Genomic DNA, 23,831 nt, shown 5'->3' with positions numbered 1-23,831 from the left:
TATTTAAATAATAACAAAACACATTACCTCTATTATATAGCAGCAAATTGAATGATCAAATAGTGAAGCAGGCAAGCAACATACAGATAGAATGCAATAATAGCAGAAGATAGGGGCTTGCACCCAGAGAGAGTATTCCAAAACTTCGCAACAACAACAAAGAGGGACAGGGGAGTAAAATTGTGAAACCATTATGTTTTATATTGGTCCCATTTCCCTGCTTCAGAAAGTGGAGGCTTTATGTAGTGTCTGTCCATCATTTCCCAGCAATATTTTTCATCTCTTGACATCTCAATTCAGCAAACATGCCTTTCACTATTTATACAACTCACAAAAACATGCATATAATGAGGGAAGTACAGCCATAAAAATTGCAAGACAATACAATTGTTTACAAGTCTGCCAGTTTACTAAATTATTTCCTTTTGCTGCAATTACAAATATCACAGTTTTCTAGGAGTAAACCCTAATTGTTCATTTTCATTTGTATGATCAGAATACTTACTGCTGCACAGCTTTCACTGTTGTCTGGTCTATGAGGAATGATGAAAGACAAGACATCGAGATTACCAGTGCAACTTATTGGAGTCTCTGCAGTATTTCTGCAGCTAGTTAACACCATAAAATAATGAGTAGGGATCGGAATCTTGGTGCCTTCAACATGTCTGTAGGGGAAATAGTGACAATCTGTTAAAACATAAATATAGTGAAGATGAAGATGTTACATGAGTAATGTAAGTAAATGGAAAGTGTATGTCACACAACACAGCCATGGATTCACTACCATACACAATGAGATCTTTTTATATTATTTGAACTGTCTGTGGTGTTTTCACTGCAGACATCTTTGCCATACCTAGAGTCGAAATCAAGCACTCACAGGAAACATAGCTGCTTATGATGAAATCTCTTCCCATTCTCATCTTTGCGTGTGTTAACACTCAACATGCTGAACATGTTGATTTATTCCAACTCTCTCAAGTTTAACATGAGATAATATGAATGTGGAAGAATTTGTCATAGGGATTATTTATGTTCGGTTTAAGGGTGATTTGCTTGCAGTGCAATATAACATACTCATGTATACGAGCCCTTACCTGAGCAATGCTGAGCTTGCTATACTGTTTTGAAAGATAGCCCCTCTAAGATTTCCAGGTGTTATCTAAACTCCAGACTCTATTTTCTCACACTGGTTATCTTTAATACTGGACTTCTTCAGGGCTGCAACCATCTTGGTTTCTGGCATGACAATTTTCTGTTGTAGACCATATATACCTATTTGTGGCCTCTCATTAACCACTGCGTCCACCTAAGCACATTCTGTATTGTCGCGCATATATAGGTATGCCCAGTGATGTGTGAAAGTGCATGTGGGTGCATGCCTGTGACGTCAGGAGATTCTCTATTTAAACCTGCTCAGATTATTATCTGATAACTGAGCAGCAGGGTATGTTAGCATTTGTTGAGCTTGAGCATTATTTCTAACCTTCTGATAATACTGACCCAGCTGGTTCTTACCCCTGACATTGTCCTTGTGAACCACAGTTTGTTATATGTATCCTGTGATCTTGTCCTGTATATTGACCATGATTCCTGCCTCATTCTTTAGCTGCTGCCTAATGTGGCTAGTGCTGGGGGCGGTTAGCAAAGTCTTTTACTTCCCTGGTAAAAACCTAGGTTCCCATTAGACTTAAAGCACAGGGCCACCATCAGGGGGATACAATGGGTACAGTTGGGACCTGGACTGACTAGGGGCCTGCCTATTATTCATAAAAATGTATGTGCAGTACATGGCTACTTCATGTGGCCGTGGATTGTATGATCCGTCCCCTCCCCTTTGTGTGTTTTTGTTTCATCCTGCATGTGCCCGCCTCCTCCGATCTCTCTTGCTGACATGTCAGATGGGTGTGTAGGCTGTAAGCGAGGCAGACACAACCTCTCCAACACAGCGTGGGAAGGGTGTGGGGGGAGTCTTAATCTTAATGTAATGTGTCTGGGATGTGGGCTATTATTTTAATGGTGAAGTGAGGGTTGGGGCTAATTATTTAATAGTGGGGCATATTTATTTTCAGTGGAGTGATGGGAATTTTAATTTAATGCTGAGGTGGTTTGGAGGCAATTAATTGCATGGTGGCTGAGTTTTAGGAGAAGGAGGACTATTTATTAAATGTTAATACAAATAATTGAAGGTTGGGGCTGGTTGTTAAATGGTATTAAACATAGGTGCTACTGATTTAACTCCAGGTTGGGGCTCTCTATATTTCATGTAACTGAATTTTATTCCAAATACAGCCCCAACATTCCAGGATCCAGACAAGTAGCAATTGAGCTTAAGACACCAGCAGCCACAGGCAGTGAAAGCTTCAAAAATAGATAGGAGAGAGCAGGACAATCTATCACCTCTGCATCCATCTGACCTATGAAAATGGGGTTCCAGAAGTAGGAGGGGGCCCTGCTTGTGTCCTTTGTACTGGGCCCCACAATTTCTGATTGCAGTTCTATTCACATCTCAGATCACTAGGTGCCAATAGCTAGCAGCACACATAGACAATTTGTTTCAGCTTATTTCTATTCATTTGTATAAAATAATCACTTCCATACTGAGCACCAAATTTTTTACTGTAACAGTATGTCTCTACACAGAATACTATGCATTTTGCACTTATCACTCCTTATGACTGGTGACGTGAACTGTGTGAAGGAAGGGCGGGCAAGTGTAGGCTGAGTACATTAAGGGTATGTTCATGTAATTACAAGTGAAGTAGACCTGGACGCAGATAAACATGTGTCAGGAGATATGTTTCTTGTACGGGCTGGAGCGCTGGTGGAATGGGACGTTATGATGATCACAGGCTGATTGCATATTGACCTCGCTAGCTAATTAAGTTGCAGCTGTCAATTTGCATTACTTAATTGATAATTTCATTTAGGCTGCGACAGGAAAGAAGATTCCCATTTAATTTGTAACGCAGAACACAACAGATATTTATATTTAAATTAATTTGTGTTTAATTACATTTTATATAGTAAATATGACTTTTGCATTAAATAATAACTGTCAAGATACTATTCTCTGTTGCATATATGACAACACTTTATTACATTATTATATTGTGTACAAGTAGGGTAATGTGACTTCCGTATTTGCTATTAACACTGTCAAGCCGCATCTCTACTCTATTTCTATGCTTTCTCTACTGTATGTTATGGGGTGCACTTGTTACCCCTAATGTCCACCTGGCGCCAGGGGCTGGCTGGCAAGTTTTAGCCTGGGAGGTGGGATTTGGCTCAGTAGCCCATTAGGAACATTTTAAAAGAGACAAAAATGCAGTTAGCCCAGTGACCCAGCCCAAGGTAGGCCACTATCTGACCGGCTCTGGGAGCAGATGTCCCCTTGCTCCAGCCTTTGCGTGGCGCAAATACTAGTGATGAACATCTTGAGATGCATCTGACTGAACATGTTGATGTAAATGTGTTTATTCATGTGTGCATATTTTCCTGTTTATGCTACTGCGTCCAACTATATAGGAGCCCCAGAATGTGATTTTTCCATTGTACCAGTTTTCATAGATGCAATTCCATATCTTCAAATTGTTGAAAATTACTTGAATATGACTATCCTGTTTGTTTTCTGAGTCCTGGCTTCCATGCCACTGCATGAACCTTTCTGTACTGAGTACTCATCATTTTTTACTGCACGTATTAGTGATCTGGCTTGTCAGACTAAACAGCGGGTTGGACACCAGTCACTAAGTGACAGCTCCACAGTTTTGCTAAGGAAGGACTGCTGTCTGAATCCTGGGAGCCTAACTGAAGGGGCCCAACGGTTTCACAAAGCTGAAAAACTATTAAGGTTTCTCCCTAATCCTGGGAAATTTAATTCAGTTTGATTGATACCATTTATGCAGAGATCAGAAAAATGTTGCGGAACAGCAGCATGTCACCTAGACTTGTGGCCGTTGTTTATATCCACCAATTACAATTCTTGCTCAAATCGATTGGCAGGTCCAAGTTGCAGCGTCATGAGTTTATAAGGTACTGTATTCAGACTCAAGTTGGATTTAACAAACAGTATTTATCATAGTGGTTACCATATGTGTTTACCTTACAGGGAATCCAGGAAGCAGATGCAGCCCTGGAGCAGTCTAAGCTCAGACTGAACTCTTTGGAGCTATGTGTTGATCTAAGCATCACTTTCTAATTAACTGGCAGTTAACAGTTGAAAGTTTAATTTTCATTTCTGCTTTGATGTTTAATCAAGCCAAGTTTTACAACATTTAATTTAGAATTCTTTATATAAAGAGGTGCAGATCACATACTGTAGTTCATAAAGTGTTCTAGTGTCACATTATAAAAACTTGCAACCATTTTCTATAATTTGCCTCTTTTCCATTTAAGTACTTCCACCAAACACAAGGGACCTGATTTATTAAGGAAAGTTAAGTAAAACTTTGAGTAAGTAGTCTCCTGGACAAAACCATATTACAATGCAAGGAGTGCAAAATAGTTTTCTATTTTGCACATAAGTTAAATACTGTCTGTTTTTTCATGTAGTACACAAATGCTTGATGGCTTATTTGAACACTGAAATTTAAAGTTGATATTTGTTTGCTGCATGACAAAAACAGACAGTATTTCATTTATGTGCAAAATAGAAAACTACTTACTCAATTTTTTACTTAACTTTCCTTAATGAATCAGGCCCAAAGTATTTTCTATCATAAATTGAGCACCTTTCTGGTTGGTTTGATGGTGGAATAAAAAGGTCACAAATGTCATGCCCTTTTTTAGAGACAGGATTTGAAAAACCTAGCAGTCATGAAGATGGAGAAAAAAAAAAAAGAGATGACACAATGTTCCTGCATCAGTGTGACAATAGTCTAACATCACTACTCTGTGCTTTTGGGAGCTCTGCTCCTTCCATTCTGTCTGTGGGTTTTTGCTTACCTCTATCGCATTCTTCAAACACAATCACAGTAGACAGTTACTTGTCATCCACAAGATCAGCACATTCCCTGAAATACTCTGGACTGCTTTGAGCAACCCTCTAATCTGATTGGCTAATAAAAAAACATTTCATAACACAAAAACAGGAGATAAAGACTTACAATAAGGTAGTTTTTTGGTGCAAGAACTTTAACTAATGTCTCCCAATGTGTTCTCGTGGGTGAAAAATTAAATGTTGTTACTACTGGGTTTTTTCATGCAGTATATTACAGCATTTACTAATTGAGGTTTATCGTATACCCTTTTTGTTACAGGTTTTATTCACAATCAATATCTAGTAGCCCTGCAACATATTAAACTTAAGATTTGAGTAGGGTGTTGGTTTATGATTTGGGGCTCTGAACAGGCCTCCATTTGAGAATTTTCTTTTTCTTCCTTTTTGAGAATACTGTCTGTTTTTAAAAACCCAGCTGTAAGTGCTTTAGACCCATATGTTAGTTACTACATATTAAACTTACATTTCAATTTGGTTAAGTGCATCAACATGTCCATCACAGTTGTAATCAAAAATTGGTCCAGTAATCACATTTAGTCCATTCCTTTCTGAAGCATATTTAAGCAACAATACGTTGTGCAAATAGTTCCATATTCCTGAAAAAAGACAGGAAATTAGGAAACCTTCTCAAACAGAAAATCACGTAATACTTTTTATCTCACAATGCTCCAGCAGGAAATAAGTCATGTTTTCATTATTTCATGATCTGAATTATGATTGAATGTTCCTAGGTAAATTATACTTTTGCCTTTAATGAACACACAACAATTAGTTGTTGTGGTCAATTTTAATGTACACCTGGTTAAGAGAACAGGCCATGCACTATTTGAAATGAAGCAGATCAGGAAGCAATGAAATCACAAATAGGAACAGATTTCACTGACTTTGGACCTGAGTCATTAAGGAGAGCAAAGCTTAAAAAAAGAGTAACTTTGCACCTGGGCAAAACCATGTTGCATTGGAGGGGCAGGTAAATTTAAAATGTGTGGACAGATTTATAGTTGGGGTAGGGCATATCCTAGATCAACTTTAAATTTCAGTATAAGAATGAAGATATTTGTGTGCTACATGAAAAACAGTCAGTATTTAACTTATGGGCAAAGTAATAAACAAATTTGCACCCCTTTCATTGTAACATGCTTTGTCCCGGAGAACATTTACACCTTTTTTGCCTTACTTTTCTTAAATGACTCAGGTCCTTTATATTTACACGATTTTTTGCCAGGTCATTGTCTAGTAATTTGAAATGGTTGATCGGTTGAAAAGTTGCAGAAATAAATCAACTGGAACTTGTTCCTGCCTTTAGGGCTTCCATTGTTCTCATGACCTATATGTTAATTTCTCTCTGTGCTACAAATATCAGCTATTGTGTTAAGTTACAGAAGATGCCATCATTGGGCATTTGAAACCGCAGAAATGATATTAGCATTGAAACAAATTATTATTGCACCAATTAACATAATATCTAAAATATTATTGTCCCTCTCTGTACAAATTCCAAGAATGTAACAGCTTGCAAATTATGTTACAAGTGATAGTTTCCGTTTCAGTCAAACAAAGGGTTGCTTGTACGATTATGGAATATTGATGCTGAGAAGAAAGTAGCAGACAAAGAGGAATAATGATTAAAGCGTTACAGATTTTGCTTTATAGGTTGTCCAATCGGTACAAGTATCTATCATTAATGTAGAAAGTCCAAGATACATACACGTTAGACCTTTACAAATGGGAGAGTGAGCAGCAGGGCACTGATATGAAGTGCACTGTTGAGATTTCCATGTCCCGTGCCATCCACAAGCTGCCAGTTTGACTAAGCATATGAATGGCTTGTTAAAAGAGCAGATATATACGCTCACACCTACACAAACACTGAAGGAGTGGGATAAGATGCTTATACAGGCTCGGAAATTCCTGGTAGCATTCAATTACAGATAGTAACAGGACAATGGGAAACTCAGCAAGAGCGATGAATAGTGACAATGAATTGGAAAACAGGAGGTACAGAAACTGCAAACAGTTCAAATATACCAGTGAAAGTGAGGAAAGACATTGATATAGGCAACCTTAATGACCAGCTTATTCCTACAGCTACACCACAAAACATACTTAGGTATATTCCAGATATATGAAATATCTTTTCATTATGCACTTCTGTTCATCCCCACCAAATAAGTGCAGGAAGTTTGGGATTGTGAGAAGCAAGTTGAGAAAGATTAAATGGGAGGAAAACAGTAAATTCCTTGCAGTGAGACTACTTTTACAGCAAACACCATCATTGAGCATGTGTGCGCAGTCTTCAGAAAGGTCAGATTACATGGGAGATAGTTAGGGCACAGACAGGACAGAAGATATGGGTAGCTCCATCATTCAAAGACAGAGAAAGAAAAAGGGGTAGGCAGGCAGAGATAATAGCCTTGGACCAGGTTATACTGCTGCTATTTTGTGATCTGATGATTATAATGCTGATATATATATTCTTTTACACAGATTGCTATTGCTCTGCCATGAGACGAGAGGTCTAAACTCAACTGCAACTGAAACTGCCAGCCCGATGCTGCATTGAATTACTGGATTTATGGGCACATATAGTCATTATGGGCATATCCTCTAAAAGCATAAAACAGGGAGAGACTATGTTGTGTTTTTTATTTGTGGTTGCTGCTGTTTTCTATTTTTGTTTATATCATTAACTATTTCCTTGCTAACATGTTAAGGGTGGAGTGACAGAGATGGTTGGTGATTGACGATGACCATTGCCTTTAGATTTATATAATATAAACATACATAGGTAAGGCATGGTTCTTTCACAAATCTTGCAAGGCTTTTCCATACACAGACATGTTAATATGTACAACAAATTATACTCTGTCCTGTGGTACCTCCTATAACATTGTTAGTAAGACACAGCATAATACCTAGTATAGGGTCATAAGGAGTACAGTGCGGCTGGTGCGCAGCCAAGGGCGTAATGCCTACAAGGCACCACGGCTGCCCACTATTTGCTCCATATTCTGCAGGACCAGTCGCTCAATACGCATGTTGTGCCACAGGACTTCACCTCTGATGTCTTGTGGCTTTCTGTCCAGCTCTCAGACAGAAAGCAACAGCAATACAGAGTGGCACCCAGCTCCTTGCAGCGTTGGTGACATCAGCAATGATACCATGGTGTTGTAATTGAAGAGGAGTCAGCATGAAGCAGGGAAAAGAAGAAAAAAAAGATGCAGAGATAGTTGTTGTTGTAGAGAATGGAGAGAACAGGGGGGTGTAGAGAACAGGGGAATGTAAAAAATGGGTGTGCTGGAGAGAATGCAGGGGTGGGGAAGATATTTGTCTTCATAGAATTATCAGTAGGCTCAGTTACATTTGTGTTGCTGTTGGGGTAGTTCTGTTCAGCTCCTCTCACTCTTGTCCCCTCCCACTTCAGATACTGAAGCAATCTGGTGAGGGAAGGACTTGTCCCTGAATAGATCAACCAAACTACGTGGAGAGCTGGCAAGTGTTTTTGGGGGAGTATTATTAATATTATGTGAGTGCTGGTGGGGGGTATTAATGAGTGGAGAATAGTTGGGGTCTGTGGAAATAGGGTATTGGAGTTTAGCCTAGCACTTGCAGGATCTACTATTGCCTCACCAATATTGGGGGGAAGGAGCTTGAGTTATTGCTGTCTCAGGGGACTAAAATGTCAAGTTACAGGTCTGTCCTAGTATATGATTGGACCAAAACTTATTTTGAGTCTGTGCCTTGAAGGAAAGCATTGGTGTGGCCTTTTCTGTGTATTGCTGCTGCCAACTACTATTGTATTTGGCGATCATCATTTATTTATATACCATCAGTGTGACAGGATGGACTGCCTATGCCATCCTGTCTGTTGTTGTTGGGAACCGGTTTGGCTTACTTTTCCACCGCCCCCTTTTGTTATTCCGAATATATGCCCCTCCTGCCGCAGTAGGAGGAGCTTGCTGCCACCACTGGGCTCCTTTATGGTACCCAGAACCACTTTCCTTCTGGGTAACTGTCACTGCTTGGGTGCCCCCCTTGCTGGTGTACCTGGGCTGGGACTCCGGACCTCTTACTATGGATCAGGGTTGCTGTGTATGGATCCCCCTGGCCTATCACACTGACCAGAGCTGCAAGGTAGAGGCAGAGCAGTGGTACTGGAGAGCTGGGTCTAACCTCAGAAACAGCTGGAGAACGGATTAGATTTAGGGTCTAATCTGTAGGTCACAGGATTACAGCAATATTGAAGAAGTTGTCAAGCAGGATCTTGTAGCAGAGTGATGTTTATTTGCTCTCGCACTGGTTGAAGGTACCAGGTGATCAGGTCAGATGGAACATCAGAATGATAAATTTCAAGACAGTGCTTTTTATACTGATTTGGACACAGGCTATTTTTAAAATCAGAATGCAATGTGTTTACACAACCATAGATTTACATGCATTGCAAAGCTAACAATATTTACACTTATCTGTGATATCTTAAAAATTCTGTGATGTCCTGCATCTTATTTCAGAGGCAGGAGATCTACTAGCAAGTCAAAGGTCTAATTGACATGAATACTTTCTTCAGACAGTTGCAGAATATACATTCCCAAAGAAAGGTACAAACCCCAAACAAAGGCTCATTTTAAATAAGGAATTTCCTTTAGCAACATTAAAACAGAAAAAGCACATTTTCTACCCTGGTATCAGAAATGACGATTTCCTATATCAAAATATACACAATATCAAAAATAAGTGCATGTCCAATTATATAAATAAGCACCCTGCGCTATTTCCTTTAAACAAAATTAATTTCATAATTTATTTATAAGTGATCCAGTCACACTCAGCATATTCCATAGCACTTTACAATTGGGAACAAACACAGTAATAAAACAATACAACACGAGAGGTAAGAGGGCCCTACACAAGCTTACAGTCTATTGGACAATGGGAGTTTGATACATCAGGTTAAGTGCTACATATTGCATAATGGTCCAGCCAGATTGCAAAGGTAAAATGTACTTAGTGGGCTATATGATCCAGTCACACAGCAATGATTGTCAGGGGGTCAGAGAGTTGTTGTTTTGTGTGAACTGAGTAAAGGGTGAAAATAGGGTACCCTAGGAAGGTTAAGAGGTATAAGCTCGCATGAAGAAGTAGGTTTTCAGAGAACACTTGAAAGTTTAAAGAATAAAGGAAAGTCTTATTATGCGAGAAAGGGTATTCCACAAAAAGTGTGTGCAGCCCGAAAAACTGCTGTAACTGGGGATGGGAGGATGTAATGAGAGAGGATGAGAGACGCAGATCTTTTGCAATATGGAGGAGTTGAGTTGGGATATATTTTGAGACAAGTGAAGAGATGTACAGTCAAGTCCATAAATATTGGGACATAGACACAATTCTCATATTTTGGGCTCTTTACACCACCACAATGGATTTGAAATGAAACTAACAAGATGTGCTTTAACTGCAGACTTTTAGCTTTAATTTGAGGGAATTTACATCCAAATCAGGTGAACATTGTAGGAATTACAACAGTTTCTATATGTGCCTCCCGCTTTTTAAGGGACCAAAAATAATGGGACGAACTAACCAATCCTACATCAAACTTTCACTTTTTAATACTTTGTTGCAAATCCTTTGCAGTCAATTACAGCCTAAAGTCTGGAAGGCATAGACATCACCAGACGCTGGGGTCATCCCTAGTGATGCTCTGCCAGGCCTCTACTGCAAATGTCTTCAGTTCCTGCTTGTTCTTGGGGCATTTTCCCTTCAGTTTTGTCTTCATCAAGTGAAATGCATGATCAATCGGATTCAGGTCAGGTGATTGACTTGGCCATTGCATAACATTCAACTTGTTAGCCTTAAAAAACTCTTTGGTTGCTTTTGCAGTATGCTTCGGGTCATTGTCCATCTGCACTGTGAAGTGCCGTCCAATGAGTTCTGAAGCATTTGACTAAAATTGAGCAGATAATATTGCCCGAAACATTTCAGAATTCATCCTGCTGCTTTTGTCAGCAGTCACATCATCAATAAATACAAGGGAACCAGTTCCATTGGCTGCCATACATGCCCACACCATGACACTACCACCAACATGCTTCACTGATGAGGTGGTATGTTTTGGATCATGAACAGTTCCTTTCCTTCTCCAAACTCTTTTCTTCCCATCACTCTGGTACAAGTTGATCTTTGTCTCATCTCTCCATAGGATGTTGTTCCAGAACTGTAATGGATTTTTTAGATGTTGTTTGCCAAACTCTAATCTGCTCTTCCTGTTTTTGTGGCTCACAAATCGTTTACATCTTGTAGTGAACCCTCTATATTCACTCTTGTGAAGTCTTCTCTTGATTGTTGACTTTACACCTGATTGTTGACTTTACATATACACCTACCTCCTGAAAAGTGTTCTTGATTTGGCCAACTGTTGTGAAGGGGTTTTTCTTTACCAGGGAAAAAATTCTTCTGTCATCCACCACAGTTGTTTTCCGTGGACTTCCGGGTCTTTTGGCGTTGCTGAGCTCTCCGGTGCGTTCTTTCTTTTTAAGAATGTTCCAAACAGTTGATTTGGCCACATCTAATGTTTTTGCTATCTCTCTGATGGGTTTGTTTTGCTTTTTCAGCCTAATGATGGCTTGCTTCACTGATAGTGACAGCTCTTTGGATCTCATATTGAGAGTCGACAGCAACAGATTCCAAATGCAAATGTCACACCTAGAATCAACTCCAGACCTTTTACCTGCTTAATTGATGATGAAATAACGAGGGAATAGCCCACACATATCCATGAAATAGGTTTTGAGTCAATTGTCCCATTACTTTACACATATAGAAACCGTTGTAATTCCTACACCGTTCACCTGATTTGGATGTAAATACCGTCAAATTAAAGCTGAAAGTCTGCAGTTAAAGCACATCTTGTTAGTTTCATTTCAAATCCATTGTGCTGGTGTATAGAGCCCAAAATATGAGAATTGTGTTGATGTCCCAATATTTATGGACTTGACTGTATGTTGGTGTAGTTTTGTTGATGGCCTTGTATGTTAGTAGAAGTATTTTATAATGGAATTGGTAAGAAAAGGGGATTCGGGCAAGACCAGTAAAAATGGTATTACAATAGTAAATATAGGAGGAGATGATTTCATTAAAGATTTTGCAGTATCTTGTATGAGATATGCCTGTATTTTGGAAATATTTTTTAAATGTATGTAATTGGATGTAAATATAGATTGGATGTGGGAAACAAAGGATGGTTTTGAGTCAAGGATCACACCTAGGCAGCAAACGTGTAAGGTAGGATTTCAAGATCGAAAAGTCAGATAGGCAACTTCTGTTGGCTGGAGGGAATATTATTTGCTCTGTTTTTGTAAGATTAAGTTTGAGTTGGCAAGAGGAGATCCAGGAGTTGGCAGAAAGACAGTCAATAACATGAGATAACACAGAGGGTGAGAGATCCGGAAAAGATGGATACATTTGGGTATCATCCACATAGAGATAATACTGAAATCCAAAGGAGCTTATTAGTTCCCCAAGAGTAATGGTATGGATAGAGGAGAGCAGAGGACCTAGGACTAAGCCTTGTGGTACTCCAACTGATAAAGGAAGTGCAGAGTAGGTGGATCCAGAGAAACTAACACTGAAAGAGCAATTAGATAGGTAGGATGAGAACTATGATAGGACAGTCAGTGCAATATCTGTGTAGGGAATAAAAGTCTGACTGAAGAGGGTGCAATAGTTTATGTGAGGAAAGAAAGCATGTGAGGAGAGTGTAGGCAATTCTCTCAAGAAGCATCTGAAAATAGTCTGAAAATGTGCATTTTATGGGATGTCCTGCATGGATTTCTAGCACTTGTACCTATTTGACAAACTATAAGCTAAGTATAGACTGTATTTGTTGAATCAACATATTTCCATGTCTGTTTTTATTCCTTCACTGTCAAAGTTCCATGAATGTGCAGGATAATCCAAGCTTAAGTGAAGCTGAAATGTCCACATTGCAATTTAGTGTTGCATGCACCATAATGATAGGGGTAGTAGAATAACACAGCTGACAGAAAGGCAATGATCCCAGCTAAAGACCTTTTACAAAAGAGAATGCAGCCTAATGCTATCCTCCTTAACTTTAAAATCTTACAACCTTGCCCTACTCCCTTCTGTTTCTAAAAATCAGGATTTCCAACTATATCAGCCAGTCTTTCTATAATAAAAAGCCTATTTCTTCAGTATTATTCCTGAACCATTTGAGCATGCTCTAAATATTCAAATGAATAGTTACAGGCATTACCACTAATTAATGCTTTTCCTTGTATGTATGGACTAGGAGCAGTGATACACCTTGTTTTCTGGAGTAGTGTAGAAATGAGATTTAATTTTAATGAGATAAAGGGGTCGTGTAAGCACATTTTCATGGGCATTCTTTGCCAAATAGAAATGTACAGGTCCATTTTGACTCCACTAGGGTCTGTTGCACCTCCTTTTGTGTACCTCCTTGTTGGCAAAAAATCAAACTCCAGGCAAACTCTGGGCAATAATAAAATGGTTCAAACACACACAATATTTCCACATGATTGATTTGAACTTCTAGTTTGCAGAAATGTCTCCTGAGAATAGAAATTATGCATGCACCTTGATGTGTACTTTGTAAATGACCTCCGTAGAAGTCACTTTTAAAATGAAAAACACCTTTAAGCTAACTCTGACTTACCACACACATATTCTACATTACAATAACCAATGGCATGCAGGCTTATATTTAGTAATGTAGTCAAATGACAGATTGACAAATGAGATTGCATAGATCGCTGAATGTGCATATTTAATAGCATGCATGAAATATTATGTGCTTTCTTTAGACAACTAAAGAAGTGCCAAGTATTTGCTGGAAATCATTTGCATACAATTACATAGCTCTGAATATGGATGTTGCATAAAATACAAAGTTTTCAGAGAGCAGCATTTTCTAAAATGATGTCCTGTTTACATAGGCAACATCTATGTTTTAAAACCATACACTCAACTTAAAAACACATACTTACTAAGGAATTGTCTGTACATAGGAACAATGTTACTTGTGATTAGAGAATCATACTGTCCAAGGTCACTGCTGTTAAAATCTGTCATGAAAATAAAAATTATTCTGTAAATAACATGGGTAAATTGTATCAACATTATAAACCTTTCAGCATAAACGCTCTAGCAATGCAAATTAACTAATGGTGTCTTCAGTAATGTTGGGATTGAGGGAACTTAATATGTATATTTCCATGTAGAATAAACTTTTTGTTTCGCTTCAAATATTGTTGTTCCACCCAAACTTTTCTTGCTGTAAAGTGCATTGGTTACTGAATTATGGGGCCAAGACAGAATATATCCTGGCAACTCCTACCACCAGTATGTTTGATGTGTGATTAGTAACTGGACAATCAAGGGTACCAGATGTTGCATTTCTTTGTTACTAGAGATGGACAAATTGATTCTGCACAATTCTAAAATTACAGCAAAATTTCAAAAATTCACCATTGGCAAATAAATTTGCAAACTGATCTAGTTTAGTCAAGAAATTTGACAAATAAATAACACACACAGGGTAATCAGGCTGGTACACTCTTGCTCTACCATTATTTCATATGGATGCTCCTACAGCAATAACAGAACCAACCCCACACCTCAATCTGTCCTGGCACTATTTAAAATGTTGTAAATAATTCATTTTTTAAAAAAGCCTTATGAAGCCCTAGCAGTAGACATCCTAGTGGAAACTAGTCATAGTTTCCCCTATGACTAGGAGATCAAAAATGCCCCTCTCCCATAGTGAAAACCCACACTAGGCTTGTCAGCATAGGGAGTGTCTCTTTGGGTGGATGGTGTGCATAAGATGGCTTCCTTCACAAAGGCTTCCAGTGGCACTTGGGATGTGGATGTAAGGGTAAAAAAGAAAAAATTAAGCAAATTTAAAAAAATCTGAAAAATTCATTAAATGTTGAAAGCTGTGAGCCTCCAGGACATTACTTCACCTACAGTGGTTTTCCCACTTCCCCCTTTTTGTGTGGACTTTTAATTTTTGGGGGATTTAGACTATGACAGATCAGTAAAGAAGAATATAAACTATTAAAAATGCTCTAAAGTGGTGAGCAATGGTCTTCAAGGGTTTATTAGTTCAATTAAGTTTCATTAAAATTGTGGGTTCTTTTCTGTTCTGATTACCCTGTAATAGTGAAATCAGCCTTAGCTGTCTAGTGTTAGGGCTAGTTAAGGATTTTGGGAGAGAGGCATACTTGCCATATTTATTATTTATTTATTTTTTATTTTATTTAAACATAGACCTTCAGGACTTGTGCTAAGGTCAGGAGACTTACTTGTCTTTATTGGTTACATTTAAATGACAGTGACATTTGTTATGATTTGTGGCTTTTGAAATAACATTTGCATTTCTGGGGCTTCATACACTTTGTCACACGGAAAACATAGAAATACCAACAGTAGATTGTATATTATGTGTCAAATATAATATTATTTTTTACAGAACAGTGAATCATAACTAGATTTACATTATAGGTCAAATAAGGCTACTATGATAGTTAACACAATTTACACAATAAACATAAGCATAACATAATACAAACAAAGCTAAAATTCTATAGCCTTATAGCAAAGGATATTCTTCAAAGGAAAATGCACATAATAATAAAATACTTTTGGATTAGAAGGAACTGGTAATAGGTTTATTGTGGTGCTGGTTCCTTGTTGATTTATTCCAAGGTGATAACAATCCTATTAACAAGGGGCGTGGCTTTGCAGCCTTTGAGAGACAACACTAATGAATAGAGCTCAGGTTTAGAAGGATCTTTATTCTGATTAATCTTAGAGTATACCCCACTTTATTGACCTCAAAATAAAAATTACCTTTAGTAAGCATCCCATAGAGGATCTTTGATCCTCACCTCAAAAACACAAAATTGTCCAGTGGCTCTGCGATCACCCTGTACCCTCCTGCACACAAAGCAGAGGGCAACTCTATGATGCCTGCAACATAGAGCCGGATCCAGACAGCAGTGGCGCACGCAGGGGGGGTTTCTGGGTCTCCAGAAACCCCCCCCCTCCGCTAAAAAGTGCCCTACATGTCGGCACTGTAGTATACAGCAGCCGCGGCGCTGTCTAAGAAGCGTCCGCGGCGGTGCTGTATTGTATACAGCACCGCCGCGGACCCTTCTTTGACAGCGCCGCGGCTGCTGTATACTACAGTGCAGCCGAAACGGAGCTGCCGCGCATGCGCGGCAGGTCTCTAGGATTTTTTTTTTTCCCGGGGGCGGAGGAAACCCCCCCTGACAAATCCTCCGTGCGCCCCTGGACAGCCCCTGCAGTGAGCACCCAAACACAATCGCACTCCTGAGTTGTACTTGAGCTCTGGCTGGTCCATTTGTCTGAGTGACACCACAACCTACTTTTCTATTGCCACTGTTATACTGCACCTTGCTCTATCCACTTGCATAGGGAATGATAGTAAGCCACTGATTGCACTTCAGCCTGTTCTACCCTCCCTAGCTAGCTATAATCCTTTTTCAATATTTTGGAAGATTCACTGTACTCTAGAGGTGGCCATATTTACACTGCTTCACTTCACAAATGTACTCTTTTTCACTATTTTGCTGTTATTGCAAGTAACTGGGTTTTACTAGCTCTGTCATTTGATAGATCACCACAAGAGGGACCTTTTACACAATTATCATTTCAGTCCCCTATGTCATTTGTTACTCAGCACAGACCTGCTATCTGTCTCTCACAAGAAGCTCTCACATCTGATGTGTCATCTATAGGGGGACCTTAGTTCCTACACCTACATGCCTTAATTTTTTCATTATTCAAGGCCAGAATTTTAGAGCACATTTCCTGCTAGACATTCAGATATCCACATCCGGTATTCTCTTCACAGTATATCTGTCGCAAAGACATAAGAAATTATCTGCTGTGTAAACTCCCGACATCTTCAAAGAGAAAGATAAGAAACAGACTTCTCTTCCTCCTCGCAGATCCCCAGTTCCTGCCTCAGAGCCTGATTTTTCTAGAAGTAATGCAACTTCATGCTTTACACCTAAGCTATTAAATATATTCAAAACAATTTACAAGGCAGACATTGATTCCTTAGAAACCAGAATGGATACAATGGTACGCAAGGTCAACGGAGTATGCAGATTTCATGCAAAAAACAGAAAAGAAGTTACAGATATGCACCTGAAACAAAAGCTTTAAAAGAGCAATTGAAGAATCACGAGAAATGTTCCAGACGCAGTAATGTACATATCAGAAATATCCCTGAATCTATTGAACATTACAACCTTCCCAAATATCTATAAGGTCTTTTTCTATAATGGATGCTTGATGCAGTCACTGATGCCTTTTAATTAGAGAGGGTTCACCAGGCTCTTTGTTCTAAGCCACGCTCAGACATGCTGGTCCACTTCCATTACAAGACAAAAGAGAAGCTCTTGTCCTCACTCCGGAAACTCTTCAGTGGTCGCATACATTTAACACAGCCATTCACTACCACAAAATTAGATATTGGTGGGGCTTCACCTTTCATCTTCTTTTGTTCCATCAGGGTCACCCTCATAAGATTAAGACCCCCAGAACAAGGCCTAGGCCGTCTTGAGACTATTGGCATCCCCCTCATTTTGCCAGCATCTACTTCGCCTTCTGGTTCCCAGAGACACACAGCTACCTTGCTGAAAAGGTGACATTCCAAAACATCTGCTTAATTTTTCACTCTAACAAGACCCAGATGATTTTATCTCTTTGTCCTTTTTCTGCAGGTTCACAACTATCAAGTACCCCTATCAACTTGCAACCTGGTGCTCTAAACTCCAGCAAGTACTGAGCCCAGAGTTTGTTGTTTTATGCTGATATCTAATGTGTTGTGGTGAACAGCTTGCCATGGGGTCCAGGCACCTGTGTTCTCTTGGCCTTGCACTTCGTAGACCTGGTGTGTGATTGTCCTAATGGATTCTGTTCCTGGATTCTGGAGGCAAGCTTTGTGAATACATACTTACTTAGCATTTTTACTGTCGAGTACCTGTTGTACCTCCCATTCTGGACATAAGAAGCACCCTAGGCTGGTCACCCTTTCCTTTTCAGATTTACCTTTTACTTCCCCTGTTATTGAACCATTTTGTTCTGGATGTCTGGCAGAGATGAGGATTTTTTCTTAAAGTTTTAATCATATATGAGCTCTGGCCTAGTGATAAAACAAAGTTTTCTGGTTTCTGCGTTATTTCTGAATAATGTTTTCCTTTAGTCCTCTATCCCTTTCAACTTTTTGCTTTCCGCAAAGTTTGGTATTTGGGGACCAGATTTGGCTCTCCCCATTTTCAAAGCCCTACTGCTTGTCCAGTACTGACCATGTCTCTCCCCTTTTTTATCTCCTTTATCTTTTCAGAGTTTCTAGAATGTCAAGCCTGTACCCTGGATTCACAATCCTCTTATAAAAATCAACATGAGTCTTAGGGTAATCTCCTTAAAGGCCTCAATTTACTTTACAAGTGGACAATGGCCCTTCAATACCTCAACCACCAAGAAGTGCAGATAATGTTTTTGCAAGAGGTCAAATACTTTACATACTCATCCAAAGTTTCAAATAAAATCTTACCTTAGGCGCTCTTTGCAACATCAGATCATAAATGTAAAGGTACACTCTTTAGCTGGACGATAAGAGACTGTATATTTGGTGGTCAACTTTAACAGGTACTCAATCACAATAGCCACTCTAAATAGCCTTTCTTTCTGAATTTGTACGACAGTCTCACAAGCAGCCAAGAGTGGAATTATTATCTGGAGCAACTTTAACACAAGTTTGGAGCCCAATTAGGACAGGTCAGTGCCCTTGAAGCTTTCAGCTTTCTCTAGAGAGTCATGTAAACTGGTTCACATACTGCAAACTACATAATTTATAGCACTCATGGAGAGTTCTCTACCCACCAACGTGGTCTGTCACATTTCACGGCTCCTTATAAGGTTTTCTCCTGCATTAATATGACACTAGTGTTCCATAGCTCTACTAAGTTTATTCAAGCCTCTGAGGTTTACCATGTGTCATGAATAGACCACTCGGCAATTATTCTGGAACTGAACTGCGCATCCTCCAAAGAAGACGACACATTACATTTTATCTTCTTATCTGTCATAATCCTAGAAGAAGGGTGTGACTCTTCTATATGCAGTAGCTATATACCGATTTCACTGTTAAATGTGGATCTTAAAATATTTGTCAAACTACGTGCTAACTGATTGGCTTAAGCAGTCTGGCCCACCGGGACACCGATGAAATCCCCGGTGGGCACCTGATGGCAGTGGGCCCCCAGCCACTTACAGTGAAGAAAGGGAGTTATATTTGGGGTGGTGTAACAGCCTTTGGACCCCCCCCCCCCCCCTCAAATTACATGAATGTGCTGGCTCGGTCTACTGCTTCACAGGGAGACAGACGGCAGAGCTTTAAGCTTGTGGGATCACAGGTCTCTGCTTCCTTAGAGCAGGAAGTAATGCTGGGGACTGAAAAGCTGGCAAGAGACATGGTTCTGCGAAGGATAAGAGAAGAATAAGAGATAAGAGCAGCAAAGCAGTAAGATAAGGGCACACAAAATGTAGTAAGGGGCAGAAAAGAAAGCAGAAACCAGGGATACAGAATAAGTCATGGAGAGGGACAAGAGATACAGAGAGTGGGGTGCAGGTAAGGGGTAAATTTTTCAACATGAAAACACCTTGGGCCTGATTCATTAAGGAAAGGAAAGCAAAAAAAGGAGTAACTTTTCACCTTGGCAAAACCATGTTACATTGGAAGAGGAAGTAACTTTAAAATGTGTGGACAGATTTAAAGTTGGGGTAGGGCATGTCCTAGATCAACTTTAAAGTTCAGTGCAAAAACTAAGCAATCAAGGATTTGTGCACTATATGAAAAAACAGCCAGTATTTAACTTATGTGAAAAATAATAAACTAATTTGCACCCCTTGCATTGTACCATGGTTTGACCAGGATGAAATTTACTCCTTTTAAGCTTTACTTTCCTTAATGAATTAGGCCCCTTATGTATATTTTATTCCAGTATCTTACTATGCCTTTTGTCAGCTTGTACATTTAAAGCATACAGGTCATGAGGCTTGATTAGTGTTATTCATGTAGACATTTACGATGAGCTCACAAAGGACAACAGGATAATAAATTAGAAATATATCACAAACAAAACAGTCAGAGCACTGCATTTGTTTAATGAACTTTGCAGACCTTTTGCAAAACATGCTGTGCCTTGAAGATTATGCTCAATAAAATATACAACAACTGTAATGTATATAGAGCCATGCATTTCTCCATTTGAAAACATTTGTGACACAAAATGGGTCGTTCTGAAGATCTCAGTGACTTCAAGCGTGGTACTGTGATAGGATGCCACCTTTGCAATAAGAGGTTCGTGAAATTTCATCCCTGCTGGATATTCCATGGTCAACTGAAAGTGAGATCATTAGAAAGTGTAAGCATTTAGGAGCAACAACTCGAAGCGGAAGACCACATAAAATCACAGACCAGGGTAAACGACTGCTAATGGTGCGTAAAAGTCACCAGCTCTCTGCTGATTCCATAGCTAAAGCGTTTCGAACTTCCACTGGTATTAATGTTAGCACAAACACTGTGCAGAAGGAGTTTAATGGATTGGGTTTACATGGCTGATCAGCTGCATGAAAGTCGCACATCGCCAAGACCAATGCCAAGCATCGGATGGAGTGGTGTAAAGCACACCGACAATGGACTGTGGAGCAGTAGAAACATGTTCTGTGGAGTGATGAAATCACACTTCTCTGTTTGGCAGTCAGATGGGAGAGTCTGGGTTTGGTGGATGCAGGGAGAACATTACCTGTCTGACTGCATTAGGCCAACTGTGAAGTTTGGTGGAGGACGGATCATGGTATGGGGCTGTTTTTCAGGGATTGGACTAGGCCTCTTATCTCCAGTGAAGGGCAATCTTAGTGCTTCAGCATGCAAAGTCATTTTGGACAATGCTATGCTTCCAACTTTGTGGCAACAGTTTGGAGAAGGCCCTTTTCTATTCCAACATGACTGTGCCCTAGTGCACAAAGCAAAGACTACAAAGACTTGGTTTGATGAGTTTGGTGTGGAAGAACTTGATTGGCCCGCACAGAGCCCTGTCCTCGAACATCTTTATGATGAACTGGAACGATTGTGAGCCAGGCCATCTCATCCAACATCAGTGCCTGACATGAAAAATGCTCTACAGAATTAATGGGCACAAATTCCGACAGAAACACTCCAACATCTTGAAGAATGCCATCCAAGAAGAGTGGAGCTTTTTATGGCTGCAAAAAGGGGACAAACTCCATATTAAAGAATATGTATTTGAATACAATGTCATTACATTCCGTGTTGGTTCAATGGTCAAACGTACAAATACTTTTGTCCATATAGTGTGTATAGATATATATCACATACACAAAGTGGTTGAAGTGAAAATTAAGCAGTGGCGGCATGAAAATTGTAAGTGAATGGAATTTGAGAGTTTTACAATCAAAGCAGGAGAAGTGGTGGTATGGATATACACCCCCACTTAAATCACTGTGAACATTTTATATATATATATATATATATATATAAATATATATGTAGAAACTGGATCAATAGGAAAAGTCGTCAGTCAGAGAGACGTGAGAGTGTGAGGAATTGTCAGGAACTGAGTTGCATCATGGGTCCTGGACCAGGCAAGCCTGAATCCAGCAGCAGAATCAGGAGGTTGCAGATATTTCTCAATTATAGGTAGGATTAAGAATAAATGTCTCCATTTTTTACACGTTTGCATATTTCCCTTTAAATGTGTAATGTAAATATATATTTTTCATTTGCCCATGACCCTACACCGATTTAAAGGAGCTAAATATCATTAGGTGGGCCCCAACTATTGGCTTCCCCTGTGGGCCCTTTACGAACCAGTCTGATACTGGGCTTAATTTATTCCTGTACTAGTCCATCCCAATCAAGATGGGTTTGTTATCCTCCGTCAAGCCACTAATAACACCCGAAAAGCAGTAGATTCAATTCACTCAGCCCGTTGGCAGTCAAACTTGATCAAATACTTGGCTGTCCACCTGATATATGAACAGTTTTTTGCAGTAAACTTCCCCCTGCTTATTGAAACCATCAAGAGAAATCTCTTGGACTGGAATAGTATGTATTTATCATGGATAGGCCATAGGCCATATAGCAGTGGTCACAATGAAAGTCAACCAGCTTCTCTATTTATTTCAATGTCTTCCAGTATGAGTACCCTCTGTTTGTTTCAAGAACCTTCAGCAGAGTATATCTAGATTTGTTAGGTTGGGTCCGAGACCAAGGAAGCACTTACAGATTTTGTAAACACGCCAAGTGTATGGAGGCTAGGTCTACCCAATCTGCAGAAATATTATTTGGCTGTACATTTGACCCAGATGGTTCTCTGTCATGCTCATTCTGATACTATGGGTATGAATGTTGATGGACCTTGAAGCAGATTTACTGAACTTTCTTTACGAATACTCATAATTTTTGGATCCCATCTAAATATAGACCGTCGTTCGCTTAACTTCTGCCTACACTAAGATGTGCTCTTTCATTTGAGATAATTTCACAAGAGTTTAAAATCTAATAAAGAATCCTAAAAATATGACCTCCTTATGGAGTAACCCAACATTTCCCCACAGGAGGCATTGATTTGAGAGAACTTGGAAACTAGGCTACATACAACATAAAATGTATTTGTTATCCTGCCCCTCTTCACATCTTCCTAGAACTCTAGCTCTAAGACTATTTTAACATATCACCTATCAGATTTTTCAATATCTGCAAATTAAAAATTTTACAAGCTTTGCTAATTTCTACTTTATTTCAACACTGTATAGCTTATTAATTACTTGCAATCAAGATATTTTTTATATTTTGAACCCCAACTAATGGGTCTGGATTAGACAGAGTGTAAAAAAAAAAAAAGATCTATCAGAGTCTGAATTAAACAGAACACAAATTATTATTCAGATAGTATCTAGTCCCACATGACTGCAGGCAATTTTATCTACTTACTCTGCTGCTGGAGGTATCCTGTCCTATATATAGTGGTGATGGCCCAAAGTCATAGGTGTTTGGAAAAAAGTTCATAGATTAATTGACGCTATCACTGGCTATCGAGCTCCACACTGTCCTTTACTCTCCTACCGGTGACCCTCCCAGATGTGCTCAGGCAATCACAGTCTGATTAGGCATATCTTAAATGCTGCCAATTGCAGTATTGTGGCCCATTGAAAGAGCTCAGAACCTCCCTCTATTATGGCACTTATTATTAGAATATGATAGATACATTGCCTTGAACATATAACGAGTATTGTAAAGAAATGTCCCAATAAATTCTGTAGTATATGGTCCCTCGTTTGCACTCCCTTTACGAACAGTCCCTTGTTCTCCCTTTCCCACTTGAGCCATGTTTCATATGTATTCTTTAAATGGTCCAGCTCCATGTTTATGTTTAATGTTCTGCTTAATGTTCTTCTTATGTGTAATATTCTTAATGTAATCTTCTTTTCTGTATCCTATCCTCTACCACTAATTTATAGAAAGTAATTAAATATATTTTAAACAAACTATTAACATAAAACACTGCAACAAAACTATTGTGTGTGTGGCAGTATAGAAACTATTGTTCTTGCTCTACGATAGTACAGTTACATATGAATTGTGTACTTAGTAAAATACAATATGTCTGATTCATGTTCGGATGCAACTTGCCTGAAAGCTGTGTTTTAAAAAGAAAAAGAGAGCACAGAACTTGAG

At 39.2% G+C, this 23,831-nt stretch overlaps 1 protein-coding gene across 1 annotated transcript in view; it reads right to left on the bottom strand.

The window, feature by feature from the left end:
- ENPP3 (ectonucleotide pyrophosphatase/phosphodiesterase 3) overlaps positions 1-23,831 on the bottom strand; it is a 170,062-nt gene that overhangs the window by 10,299 nt on the left and 135,932 nt on the right. Inside the window, exons 22-24 of the mRNA XM_075203086.1 lie at positions 14,020-14,097; positions 5,466-5,598; positions 506-665 (exon numbers count right to left, since the gene is read on the bottom strand). Of these exons, the coding sequence (XP_075059187.1) occupies positions 506-665; positions 5,466-5,598; positions 14,020-14,097 (371 nt within the window). The remainder of the gene's footprint in view (positions 1-505; positions 666-5,465; positions 5,599-14,019; positions 14,098-23,831) is intronic.

The sequence above is a fragment of the Mixophyes fleayi genome, chromosome 3 (genome assembly GCF_038048845.1).
Source record: "Mixophyes fleayi isolate aMixFle1 chromosome 3, aMixFle1.hap1, whole genome shotgun sequence".
NCBI classification, from domain to species: domain Eukaryota; kingdom Metazoa; phylum Chordata; class Amphibia; order Anura; family Limnodynastidae; genus Mixophyes; species Mixophyes fleayi.
Note: the sequence above shows the minus strand (reverse complement) of the source record. Positions and strands in the feature narration are given on the sequence as shown.